At 60.9% G+C, this 13,486-nt stretch overlaps 1 protein-coding gene across 1 annotated transcript; it reads right to left on the reverse strand.

The window, feature by feature from the left end:
* Window positions 1-4,842: 4,842 nt before the first annotated feature.
* LOC125448893 (nucleolar protein 9) lies at window positions 4,843-11,561 on the reverse strand. The gene is made up of 6 exons (XM_059641787.1): window positions 11,417-11,561; window positions 10,800-10,919; window positions 8,606-8,836; window positions 6,568-6,673; window positions 5,622-5,784; window positions 4,843-5,114 (listed from the first exon to the last, which is right to left on the reverse strand). The coding sequence occupies exons 1-5, from the start codon at window positions 11,495-11,497 to the stop codon at window positions 5,627-5,629; spliced, it is 696 nt and encodes a 231-aa protein (XP_059497770.1). The 5' UTR covers window positions 11,498-11,561; the 3' UTR covers window positions 4,843-5,114; window positions 5,622-5,626.
* Window positions 11,562-13,486: the final 1,925 nt, after the last annotated feature.

Below are 13,486 nucleotides of genomic sequence, written 5' to 3' on the forward strand. Positions count from 1 at the left end.
CATAGTGCACAGGGATGTGGGGGTTAGGGTGGGTTAGCCGTGGGGAATTACCCATAGTGCACAGGGATGTGCGGGTTAGGGTGGGTTAGCCGTGGGGAATTACCCATAGTGCACAGGGATGTGCGGGTCAGGGTGGGTTAGCCGTGGGGAATTACCCATAGTGCACAGGGATGTGCGGGTCAGGGTGGGTTAGCCGTGGGGAATTACCCATAGTGCACAGGGATGTGGGGGTTAGGGTGGGGAATTACCCATAGTGCACAGGGATGTGGGGGTTAGGGTGGGTTAGCCGTGGGGAATTACCCATAGTGCACAGGGATGTGCGGGTTAGGGTGGGTTAGCCGTGGGGAATTACCCATAGTGCACAGGGATGTGCGGTTTAGGGTGGATTGGCCATGGGGAATTACCCATAGTGCACAGGGATGTGCGGGTTAGGGTGGGTTAGCCGTGGGGAATTACCCATAGTGCACAGGGATGTGAGGGTTAGGGTGGGTTAGCCGTGGGGAATTACCCATAGTGCACAGGGATGTGCGGGTTAGGGTGGGTTAGCCGTGGGGAATTACCCATAGTGCACAGGGATGTGTGGGTTAGGGTGGGTTAGCCGTGGGGAATTACCCATAGTGCACAGGGATGTGGGGGTTAGGGTGGGTTAGACGTGGGGAATTACCCATAGTGCCCAGCGATGTGCGGTTTAGGGTGGGTTAGCCGTGGGGAATTACCCATAGTGCACAGGGATGTGTGGGTTAGGGTGGGTTAGCCAATGGGGAATTACCCATAGTGCACAGGGATGTGGGGGTTAGGGTGGGTTAGCCGTGGGGAATTACCCATAGTGCACAGGGATGTGCAGGTTAGGGTGGGTTAGCCGTGGGGAATTACCCATAGTGCACAGGGATGTGGGGGTTAGGGTGGGTTAGCCGTGGGGAATTACCCATAGTGCACAGGGATGTGTGGGTCAGGGTGGGTTAGCCGTGGGGAATTACCCATAGTGCACAGGGATGTGTGGGTCAGGGTGGGTTAGCCGTGGGGAATTACCCATAGTGCACAGGGATGTGCGGGTAGGGTGGGTTAGCCGTGGGGAATTACCCATAGTGCACAGGGATGTGGGGGTCAGGGTGGGTTAGCCGTGGGGAATTACCCATAGTGCACAGGGATGTGAGGGTTAGGGTGGGTTAGCCGTGGGGAATTACCCATAGTGCACAGGGATGTGCGGGTTAGGGTGGGTTAGCCGTGGGGAATTACCCATAGTGCACAGGGATGTGTGGGTTAGGGTGGGTTAGCCGTGGGGAATTACCCATAGTGCACAGGGATGTGGGGGTTAGGGTGGGTTAGACGTGGGGAATTACCCATAGTGCCCAGCGATGTGCGGTTTAGGGTGGGTTAGCCGTGGGGAATTACCCATAGTGCACAGGGATGTGTGGGTTAGGGTGGGTTAGCCAATGGGGAATTACCCATAGTGCACAGGGATGTGGGGGTTAGGGTGGGTTAGCCGTGGGGAATTACCCATAGTGCACAGGGATGTGCAGGTTAGGGTGGGTTAGCCGTGGGGAATTACCCATAGTGCACAGGGATGTGGGGGTTAGGGTGGGTTAGCCGTGGGGAATTACCCATAGTGCACAGGGATGTGTGGGTCAGGGTGGGTTAGCCGTGGGGAATTACCCATAGTGCACAGGGATGTGTGGGTCAGGGTGGGTTAGCCGTGGGGAATTACCCATAGTGCACAGGGATGTGCGGGTAGGGTGGGTTAGCCGTGGGGAATTACCCATAGTGCACAGGGATGTGGGGGTCAGGGTGGGTTAGCCGTGGGGAATTACCCATAGTGCACAGGGATGTGTGGGTTAGCCGTGGGGAATTACCCATAGTGCACAGGGATGTGGAGGTTAGGGTGGGTTAGCCGTGGGGAATTACCCATAGTGCACAGGGATGTGCGGGTTAGGGTGGGTTAGCCGTGGGGAATTACCCATAGTGCACAGGGATGTGGGGGTCAGGGTGGGTTAGCCGTGGGGAAATTACCCATAGTGCACAGGGATGTGGGGGTTAGGGTGCGTTAGCCGTGGGGAATTACCCATAGTGCACAGGGATGTGGGGGTTAGGGTGGGTTAGCCGTGGGGAATTACCCATAGTGCACAGGGATGTGGGGGTTAGGGTGCGTTAGCCGTGGGGAATTACCCATAGTGCACAGGGATGTGGGGGTTAGGGTGGGTTAGCCGTGGGGAATTACCCATAGTGCACAGGGATGTGCGGGTTAGGGTGGGTTAGCCGTGGGGAATTACCCATAGTGCACAGGGATGTGTGGGTTAGGGTGGGTTAGCCGTGGGGAATTACCCATAGTGCACAGGGATGTGTGGGTTAGGGTGGGTTCGCCGTGGGGAATTACCCATAGTGCACAGGGACATACATGCTAAGGTGGGTCAACTGTGGGAAATGCAGGGTTATGCGGTGGAATGCCCTCCAGAGGGTCAGCATGGGCTCAATGGGCCAAACGGCCTGTCACCACCAGCACTGTCAGGATTCTCTGGATCGGAGTCGGGCCGTTCAAGGGGCGACTGGGGTTGGACGGTGAGAGTCGACAACGCCGCACACACCCTCTCCCCGCTCCCCCATCAAAAATGAATGAAGTTCCTCCGGTCGTGTTTGAAAGTGGATCTCATCCAGAATTGAGAGGGTCTCCCGGCATTCCTCGTCCTAACAGAGCGATGTCCGGAGGCTACGTTAGAGCATCAACGCCAGTCATTTCCATTGTGTTGTTACAGCAAGAGAGTCTATCTGGGCCATCACTCACTCTGAGACAGCAGGAACTGCCGATGCTGGAGAATCTGAGACTACAAGGTGTAGGGCTGGATGCACACAGCAGCCAAGCAGCAGCAGAGGAGCAGGAAGGCTGACGTTTCGGGCCTAGACCCTTCTTCAGAAAATATTTTCATTTTCTTAACCACCCTGCCCACCAACGATGAAAAACGTCGAGGAATGGCGGAACTGATCCCCTCTCCCGGTCCCTCCGCCCTGCCACGTGTGACCCAAGGCCCTACTCCTAAGCTGTGCGAGCCGAAGGCATGGTAAGTGCCAATCTCCCAGCCGAGCCACGCAAACCGTCCCTGGTCCTGCTGCTGCTCCTCCTCCTCAAACTCTCCGCTGAAGATCCCACAGTGGGATCATCTTATTCAAAGGAGCCACCCTTCCAAGGAGAGCTCGAAAGCGAAACGCCGCAGGGAGTCAGAGTCGTGGGGAGGGGGGAGGACTCAGCGTATCCTGTGCAGCGGCCCAGCTCCGTTCCGGCCACCGCGCCGGAAGCCTGTTTCCGTCGCGTGCCTGCGCGACGTTTCCTTTCGAAACCCTTCGCCCGCCCCGCTTCCACCAGCTACGTGGGCGCTGAGCTCTTTACCACAGGAGGGGGCAAAACAGGAATCGGTCCGAAGGGTTTCCCAGGCAGACCCGGAGGCGCAGGGGAAAGGACGGGAAGCGGCAGAAGAGCCGGGAGCGTCCCCTGGCCTGTTATCCAACCGCAGATGCCGCTGAGTTTCGCTGTTTGCGGTAATATTCCAGAGGCTTGGACAAAAACACACATGGGCGGCTCCGTAAGTCTGCAAACATCGGTGGAGTTGTGGTTAGTGTAGAAGGTTGTCAAAGGATACAGATCGGGGTGGAGAAACGGTAGCTGGGAGTTTAATCCAGCTAAGGAGGGGTGCTGCACTTCGGGGAGATCAAACATGAAGGGAAATTTCCGTTGTTGGCAGAGCTCTGTACAAACAGATCGACTCCACTACTTTTTGTCTTTATATTTAAAGATTTGGGGGGGGCGGGGGGGGGGGTTGAGGAGGATGGTTCGTAAGTTTGCAGACAACGCCAAATTTCGAGGTGGGCATGAGGGTGGTTACTTCAGGGTACAACCAGGGGCTGAGGAGTTGCAGAGGAAGCTTGATTTAGATAAATGTGAGGTGCTACATTTTGGGGAAAGACACATCAGGGCAGGGCTTGTACACTTAACGGGAAGGTCCTGGGGGAGTGTCGCTGAGCAGAGAGACCTCGGGGGGAGCAGGGACGTGGTTCCTGGAAAGTGGAGCTGCAGGTAGACAGGGCGGTGAGGGGGTGGTGTTCGGGGCGCTCGCCTTTATGGGTCAGTGCGCTGAGTACAGGGAGTCGGGAGGGTCGTGTTGAGGCTGTACAGGGACATTGGTCAGGGCCACTTGGGGAATACTGTATCCAATCCCGGTCTCCCTGCTGTAGGGAGGATGTTGTGAACCTGGAAAGGGTTCAGAAAACATTTACAAAGGATGTTGACAGGGATGACCCAAAGGGAGAGGCTGGGGCTGTTTTCCCCGGAGCGTCGGGGGCTGAGGGGGGGGGACCTTATAGAGGTTTATAACATCGTGAGGGGCATGGACAGGGGTGAATAGACAAGATCTTCTTCCCCCAGGGTGTTTGGGGGGGGGGGGGGGGGGGGGGGGGGGGGGGAGAGTCCAGAACTAGAGGGACATAGGTTTAAGGTGGGAGGGGGAAGGTTTAAAAGGGACCTGCGGGGTAACTATTTCACACAGAGGGTGAGGGGAAGGAGCTGCCAGAGGAAGTGGGTGGGGGCTGGTAGTTACAGATTTAACAGGCATCGGGATGGGGACACGGATAAGAAGGGGTTAGAGGGATACGGTGCCAAACGAAGGCAAATGGGACGAGTTCAGTTTGGGAAAATTGGTCAGTAATGGGTGAGTTGGGCAGAAGGGTCTGTTTCCATGCTGTACAGCTCTTTGATTCAAAGTCAACTGCCCCCCTCGCGCCCCCAACAAACTCTTCCACATTCGTGCTCTAAAACACCCAAATCCCTCTGCGCTGCAGAATTCTGCAGTCATTCTCCACTTAGGTAGAAACGCTGTTATTTTTAGAAAAGAAAAGTTTCTTCCAAACATGAACAACATTACATTTTCCCGACACCATACTCCATCTTCCAAATTGTCATCTACTTTCTAGGCCTCTTCCCTTCTTCAGAAGATGTTCAATGCTCTGGCTTTCATCCCACAGGCCTTTGAGTGTAGGGGTTGGGGACGTCACGTTGAGGCTGTACAGGGAGGTTGCTGAGGTCTCATCTGGAGCGCCGTGTCCCATTCCAGTCTCCCTGTGGTATAATTGAGCTGGAGGGGGTTCGGGAGAGATTTACCGGGACGTTGATGGGAACGGAGGGTTTCAGTTATCAGAAGGGGGCTGGGTAAGGCTAGCACTTTATTAACTGAAGCGCAGGAGGGGACCGCGACCACTTCCCGAGTGAGTCCCTACAGCGTGGGGAGGGAGCGGGTCTGCCGGCCGCCCGATGTGACCGCTTCGCGTGTGACCCACCCCACCACCACCCTGGACCGCTGGCGGGTTCGGATCGTCGCTCTCGGGCGGGGGGGAGGAGGGTGGCGGCTCCACACGCAGACAGCCTCACCCCACCCTGGGCGGCCAGAGTGAACAGGACCCTTCCAGAGGGGGTCTTTATCACCGCGACGGGGCGGCAAACGGGGTCAAAATCATTTCGCCGGGCCGAACGGCCTCTTCCTGATCGAGGGGGCGGAAAGTGAACCGCTGGGAGATGTGGGCACGGGTGGGAAGGAACACTCCGGCTCTCCCCCCCCTCCCGCCCACCACCCCCGACCCCTTGCCTGCGTCAGTCCTCCAGCAGCTCCGCAAATATCCTCTGCCGCTTGCTGCCGGCCTCCTGATGCGCCTCCCACGTGCGCCTGTGCTTCAGGAAGTGGCCCAGGGCCAGGTTCCGTGCCACATGGTGCCCCACCGGGTGTCGTGACAGATCATCCTCCCTGGCGGCTGGAAATGATACAACGGGAGAAGTCAGGCCCTGGCGGCATCAGGCTGCAATCCGGTCCACTCCCCTTGCGGGCGCACGCGGGGCCCCAGACACTGACTGCCCCTCAACGCGCTGCGTAAACAGCCCACCCCACCCCGCAGGATACGGATGCTGGTGCCACTTGGCCCTTCCGTCCGCTCCCCTCGGCAATTCTGTACCATGCCACCCACTCCTACAGTTTGCTGTCTTTCGTACCCCCAACCCGCACGCCTTCCCCGCCCCCAAGCCCCAAGGTCTGGATATCGTTCAGCACCGCACCCACCCCCTCCCCCCCCAACAAATCAGGGCCCATATCTCCATCCGAGCTAATGCAGTGTAGAGCTGGAGGAACACAGTAGGCCATGCAGCATCAGAGGGGCAGGAAAGCTGACATTTCGGGCCGAGACCCTTCTCCAGAAATGGGGGAGGGGAAGGGGGCTCTGAAATAAACAGGGAGCGGGATAAGTCATTGTCCCCACCGTGTTATCTCAGATTCTCCAGCATCTGCAGTTCCTACTATCTCTGAAAACAATTTAAACCCCGTCTCCATCAGATCCCCTCTCGTTCCCCGAAACCCCAGGGAGCCCACAAAAGCCTCTCCTCCTGAGGCAGACCTTACTCCCAAAGCAGGCTTTTCATGGGCCTGCTCAAGGGCCAGCCCCAAAGGGGAAGTGGAGTGGGGACGTGAGGTCAGAGATGAAGGGGACGGAGCTGACCTGACGGACACAGGGCACGGTGGGGGGGGGTGGCTGAGCGGGTCTTACCCAGCTCCTCGGCGATGATCCGCTTCGTCTGGACAGACGCGGTGCTCCAGATCTGGTCGAGGACGCGGCTGCCGTGCCTGTCGCAGGCCAGAAGCGCAAACTGACCCTGTCAGAGCGAGGAGAGAGACACACACAGTCCTCAGGCTGGGAAGGCCAGAAGCTCGCAGACCATAAGCAACTAACTCGAGAATCAATCAGCACCCTCCTTATACCCCCTACCATCCCCATTTAATACTTTATATCCCCATCGGGACCCTCCCCGTCTAATATTTTATATCCCCCGTCGGGACCCTCCCCGTCCCTGTTTAATATTTTATATCCCCCGTCGGGACCCTCCCCGTCCCTGTTTAATATTTTATATCCCCCGTCGGGACCCTCCCCACCCCCTCTGTCCCTGTTTAATATTTTATATCCCCTGTCGGGACCCTCCCCGTCCCTGTTTAATATTTTATATCCCCCGTCGGGACCCTCCCCGTCCCTGTTTAATATTTTATATCCCCCGCCGGGACCCTCCCCACCCCCTCCGTCCCTGTTTAATATTTTATATCACCCGTCGGGACCCTCCCCGTCCCTGTTTAATATTTTATATCCCCCGCCGGGACCCTCCCCACCCCCTCCGTCCCTGTTTAATATTTTATATCCCCCGTCAGGACCCTCCCCACCCCCTCTGTCCCCGTTTAATATTTTATATCACCCGTCGGGACCCTCCCCGTCCCTGTTTAATATTTTATATCCCCTGTCGGGACCCTCCCCGTCCCTGTTTAATATTTTATATCCCCCGTCGGGACCCTCCCCGTCCCTGTTTAATATTTTATATCCCCCGCCGGGACCCTCCCCACCCCCTCCGTCCGTGTTTAATATTTTATATCCCCCGTCGGGACCCTCCCCACCCCCTCTGTCCCCGTTTAATATTTTATATCACCCGTCGGGACCCTCCCCGTCCCTGTTTAATATTTTATATCCCCTGTCGGGACCCTCCCCGTCCCTGTTTAATATTTTATATCCCCTGTCGGGACCCTCCCCGTCCCTGTTTAATATTTTATATCCCCCGTCGGGACCCTCCCCGTCCCCGTTTAATATTTTATATCCCCTGTCGGGACCCTCCCCGTCCCCGTTTAATATTTTATATCCCCCGTCGGGACCCTCCCCGTCCCTGTTTAATATTTTATATCACCCGTCGGGACCCTCCCCGTCCCTGTTTAATATTTTATATCCCCCGTCGGGACCCTCCCCATCCCTGTTTAATATTTTATATCCCCCGTCGGGACCCTCCCCGTCCCTGTTTAATATTTTATATCCCCCGTCGGGACCCTCCCCGTCCCTGTTTAATATTTTATATCCCCCGTCGGGACCCTCCCCGTCCCTGTTTAATATTTTAAATCCCCTGTCGGGACCCTCCCCGTCCCTGTTTAATATTTTATATCCCCTGTCGGGACCCTCCCCGTCCCTGTTTAATATTTTATATCCCCGTCGGGACCCTCCCCGTCCCTGTTTAATATTTTATATCCCCCGTCGGGACCCTCCCCGTCCCTGTTTAATATTTTATATCACCCGTCGGGACCCTCCCCGTCCCTGTTTAATATTTTATATCCCCCGTCGGGACCCTCCCCACCCCCTCTGTCCCCGTTTAATATTTTATATCCCCTGTCGGGACCCTCCCCGTCCCCCTCCGTCCCCGTTTAATATTTTATATCACCCGTCGGGACCCTCCCCGTCCCCCTCCGTCCCCGTTTAATATTTTATATCCCCCGCCGGGACCCTCCCCGTCCCCCTCCGTCCCCGTTTAATATTTTATATCCCCCGTCGGGACCCTCCCCGTCCCTGTTTAATATTTTAAATCCCCTGTCGGGACCCTCCCCGTCCCTGTTTAATATTTTATATCCCCCGTCGGGACCCTCCCCGTCCCTGTTTAATATTTTAAATCCCCTGTCGGGACCCTCCCCGTCCCTGTTTAATATTTTATATCCCCCGTCGGGACCCTCCCTGTCCCTGTTTAATATTTTAAATTGCCCTGGTACACTCCGACCGCTGGCCTCACCGTGAATCTGCGGACTATCCTCTTCCTCTGCTTGTCAGTCACGGTGCTGCTGGTGAAGACGGCATCGAGGACGTGACTCCCCACCTGGTCACAGGCCAGCCGGACGCAGTCCCCTGGAGGCATCGCTGCGAGACTGCGCAGCACCGGGGCGGGCTGCTCGAAACGGAGAAGGTGCTGAGCCACCAGTGAGCCGTGGTAGTTGACGGACTTCAGTCGCTGGTCCTCAGAGGGCTGGGAGGCGGGGGGGGAAGGGACACAGAACAGGTTAGCAGAGATGTTAATGGGGGGGGAACACAGGGGCGAAGGTACCCTGTGTCCTTTGACCGTGGCTCCCTGGCTCTGCACAGCCTGCGGATCTGGAGACAGATGTGGGCCAGCAATAAGTATTTGTGAGCTGTATCTTTTAACGACAAACCGACTGTCTTGAGGTCGTCATTCCAGAGACCAGCCTTTTAGTTCACTCAGCAAGTGCAGAGGAACAGAGGGGGTTCTTGGGATGCTTGCCCCCAAATCCCCAAGGGCCACGGGACAGGCTCGCCGGGAAAATGTACACGGCGCACGGGACGCTTGCTTTCACCAGCAACGTTTCGCGAGATCCGGGGAGGTAATGGCGGGTGCCAGAATCCAGAAACAGAAGATGGCCGGAAAAGCTCAGCGTCTGTGGAGTGAAACCAGAGTTAACGTTTCGGCTCCTCCCTCAGAACTGGGGCGATGTGGGAGCCGGGCAGGGCTTCAGTGAGGCCCACAGGTGGAGCGCTGCGCACAGGTTCTGGGTTCCCCCCCCACCCCCCAAACATGGTGTGCGTGGGAGGTTCACCAGGACGCAGCGGTTTATCGACGGCGACGGGCTGGATAAGCTCGGGTTGTTTTCGGTAGAGTTGGATTGGGCCGGGGGCGGGGGAGCCTGATAGAGGTGGATAAGGCTATGAGGGGTAGGGGCAGGGTGGTCGGATGCAGCTGCTCCCCTGAGTCGAAGGGTCAGTAACAAGGAGGGAGTGTCATTTTCACGTAAAAGGTTACGAGGGACTTGAGGGAAATTGTTTCCACCCAGAGGCGTCTAGAACGCACGTCCCGGGAGGGGAGTTATGGAAGGAAACCTCACAACCTTTACAACAGTTCCTGGGCAAACACTAGCAACGTCAGACCACCGAAGGCCTTGGGCCTGGTGTGGGAAAGTGGGTCTGGTACAGAGGTCAATATCGATAGAGTGAAGGGTCTCCTCTGTACTGCACGAACCTTATTCCAGATTGTTTTCTCATTCCCTCACGGGATGTGGCATTGCTGGCCGGCCGGCCGGCATAGTCCCTAATTGCCCCCTTTGACAAAGGGGAGGGGGGGGGTGATATAAGCTGCCCTCTTGAACCGCTGCAGTCCCACATGCTGTAGGGTAGACCCACAGCGTTCCCCTCAGGGAGGGGAATTCCAGGGATTCGGATCCAGCCCCACACTGATGGAACGGCCGATATATTTCCAATTCAGGGTGAGGAGTGGGCTCAGGGGAGGGTGGGGGATCTCGCAGGGGGCTGGCATTCCCATGTATCTGCTACCCCCATTGTACTTCTAGATGGTGGAGAGGCAAACGGTGGTGGGGGGGGGGGTTGGAAGGTGCTGCCTGGGGAGCTCGGTGAGTCTCTGCAGAGCGTCTCGGAGATGGTACACACTGCTGCGGCTGTGCCTGAGCGATGGAGTGGCAGTGGGGGGCTCGGAAGGTGCTGTCTCAGGAGCCTCGGTGAGTCTCTGCAGGGCGTCTCGGAGATGGTACACACTGCTGTGGGTGAGCGTCAGCGAGAACGGGCAGAATCAAGGGGGACAGGTGGCCCGCTCCTGGCTCTTACCGTCTGATGTAGAAGTGAAAGGCAGGAGGTTTAGAGGGGATTTGAGGGAAAATGGCGGGAGGGTCTGGAATGGTCTGCCCGGGAGGCGGGTTGAGGCAGGAAACCTCACAATTTCTATACACCCTCGCACTGCTCCCTGCGACACTCCGCCAGTCACCGCTCACAAAACTGAAGGCAACGCATCCATCCAAAGGGGTTTCCCGCTCACCGATCCCCCGACTCGTCCGTGTCCTGCGCGGCAGCCTCTCATGGGGCACCCGCGTTGAGAATCTAAGCACGCCATGCAACGGGCACCCCGACATTCAGCTGGCTCACGCGGACAGACTTGGGTCAGTGGTACTCGGGGCTGAGTGACGTACCTGGAATTCCGTTGTGAGATCCGCCTCACCCAGACCGTAAAAGACCTCGAAGGTGAGCACAGAGATGAAGAGAGGGGCGCATGCCAACTGCCTCGAGGCTGGCTCGTCACAGTGGAAGGCCTGAGGAGCAGAGAAACGTCACAAGCTGGTGAGCCGCAGGAGACAGTCTGGGCCGGGGCAGGAGGGTGGAGAGGCAAGAAGGGCTTGGGGGGAGACGCAGCGATGAGGATCAGGAGACTGTGGGGAGCAAAGGGGAGGGAGCCGGATGAAAAAGTTGAAAGGCGGGGCTTGTTGAGGAGTGAAGGGGCAGCAAGAGGCGAGGAGAAGATGGGGGACAGCTGTGGCATTGGGTTGGCAGTAGAGGGTTGGGTCGGGAAGGGGCGGAGGAGACGGTGGGGAATGGAGTAGTGGGGGGAGGAGAGGGTGCGCTTTGGGGGTGGAAGGGTTGGGGCCAGGGAGGGGAGGGGGAGAGGATGGGGCCGGAAGAGTGCGGGAGGGGGGCCGGAACAGAGGAGCAGTCGGCGGAATGGGGGAACGGAGAGAGAGGAGAGGAGTGGGGAGTTGAAACGGTACGGGGGGGTGGGGGGAATGGAGAAGGGCAGTAGGAAGTGACTCACCCCGTAGAGTTTGGTCAGGATGTCCCCCTGCCTCTCTCTGTGCTTCACACAGCCAGCTACCAACTCCGTGACGATCCCCATGTGGCCCTGTGCCAAAATATCCTCCACAGCAGGGCACAGCTCATCAAACAGCTTCGAGAACTGACCGGCCGTCCGAGAGGGGGGTGGGTGGGAGGGAGGGAGAGAGACACAGAGAGAGAGAGACAGACACAGAAAGAGAGAGAGGGGGAGGGGGGGACGGAGAGGGGGAGGGGGGAACGGAGAGGGGGAGGGGGGAACGGAGAGGGGGAGGGGGGGAACGGAGAGGGGGAGGGGGGAACGGAGAGGGGGAGGGGGGAACGGAGAGGGGGAGGGGGGAACGGAGAGGGGGAGGGGGGAACGGAGAGGGGGAGGGGGGGCGGAGAGGGGGGGGCGGAGAGGGGGGGGACGGAGAGGGGGGGACGGAGAGGGGGGGGACGGAGAGGGGGGGGGACGGAGAGGGGGGGGACGGAGAGGGGGGGGACGGAGAGGGGGGGGGCGGAGAGGGGGGGGGCGGAGAGGGGGGGGGCGGAGAGGGGGGGGCGGAGAGGGGGGGGGCGGAGAGGGGGGGGGACGGAGAGGGGGGGGACGGAGAGGGGGGGGACGGAGAGGGGGGGGACGGAGAGGGGGGGGGACGGAGAGGGGGGGGACGGAGAGGGGGGGGACGGAGAGGGGGGGGACGGAGAGGGGGGGACGGAGAGGGGGGGGGACGGAGAGGGGGGGGACGGAGGGGGGGGACGGAGGGGGGGGGACGGAGGGGGGGGGACGGAGGGGGGGGGACGGAGAGGGGGGGACGGAGAGGGGGGGACGGAGAGGGGGGGACGGAGAGGGGGGACGGAGAGGGGGACGGAGAGGGGGGACGGAGACGGAGGGGGGGGGGGACGGAGAGGGGGAGGGGGGGGACGGAGTGGGGGAGGGGGGGACGGAGTGGGGGAGGGGGGGACGGAGTGGGGGAGGGGGGGGCGGAGGGGGGGGCGGAGAGGGGGAGGGGGGGACAGAGAGGGGGGGACGGAGAGGGGGGGACGGAGAGGGGGAGGGGGGGGGCGGAGAGGGGGAGGGGGGGGCGGAGAGGGGGAGGGGGGGGCGGAGGGGGGGGGGGCGGAGAGGGGAGGGGGGGACAGAGAGGGGGGACGGAGAGGGGGGGACGGAGAGGGGGGGGACGGAGAGGGGGAGGGGGGGGGCGGAGAGGGGGAGGGGGGGGCGGAGAGGGGGGGGGGCGGAGAGGGGAGGGGGGGGCGGAGAGGGGGAGGGGGGGGCGGAGAGGGGGGGGGGCGGAGAGGGGGGGGGCGGAGAGGGGGAGGGGGGGCGGAGAGGGGGAGGGGGGGCGGAGAGGGGGAAGGGGGGGCGGAGAGGGGGAGGGGGGGCGGAGAGGGGGGGGGGGCGGAGAGGGGGAGGGGGGGCGGAGAGGGGGAGGGGGGGCGGAGAGGGGGAGGGGGGCGGAGAGGGGGAGGGGGGGCGGAGAGGGGGGAGGGGGGGCGGAGAGGGGGAGGGGGGGGCGGAGAGGGGGAGGGGGGGCGGAGAGGGGAGGGGGGGCGGAGAGGGGGAGGGGGGGCGGAGAGGGGGAGGGGGGGGCGGAGAGGGGGAGGGGGGCGGAGAGGGGGAGGGGGGCGGAGAGGGGAGGGGGGGCGGAGAGGGGGAGGGGGGGCGGAGAGGGGGAGGGGGGCGGAGAGGGGGAGGGGGGCGGAGAGGGGGGAGGGGGGCGGAGAGGGGGAGGGGGGGGCGGAGAGGGGAGGGGGGCGGAGAGGGGGAGGGGGGCGGAGAGGGGGAGGGGGGCGGAGAGGGGGAGGGGGGGCGGGAGAAGGGGGAGGGGGTCGGAGAGGGGGAGGGGGGCGGAGAGGGGGGAGGGGGGGAGAGGGGGGAGGGGGGGCGGGAGAGGGGGGAGGGGGGGCGGAGAGGGGGAGGGGGGCGGAGAGGGGGAGGGGGGCGGAGAGGGGAGGGGGGGCGGAGAGGGGGAGGCGGGGGCGGAAGAGGGGGGAGGGGGGGCGGAGAGGGGGAGGGGGGGCGGAGAGGAGCGAGAGGGGGGGCGAGAGAGGGGGCGAGGGGGGTGGGGGG

The sequence above is a fragment of the Stegostoma tigrinum genome, chromosome 43, assembly GCF_030684315.1.
Source record: "Stegostoma tigrinum isolate sSteTig4 chromosome 43, sSteTig4.hap1, whole genome shotgun sequence".
Classification (NCBI taxonomy): Eukaryota; Metazoa; Chordata; class Chondrichthyes; order Orectolobiformes; family Stegostomatidae; genus Stegostoma; species Stegostoma tigrinum.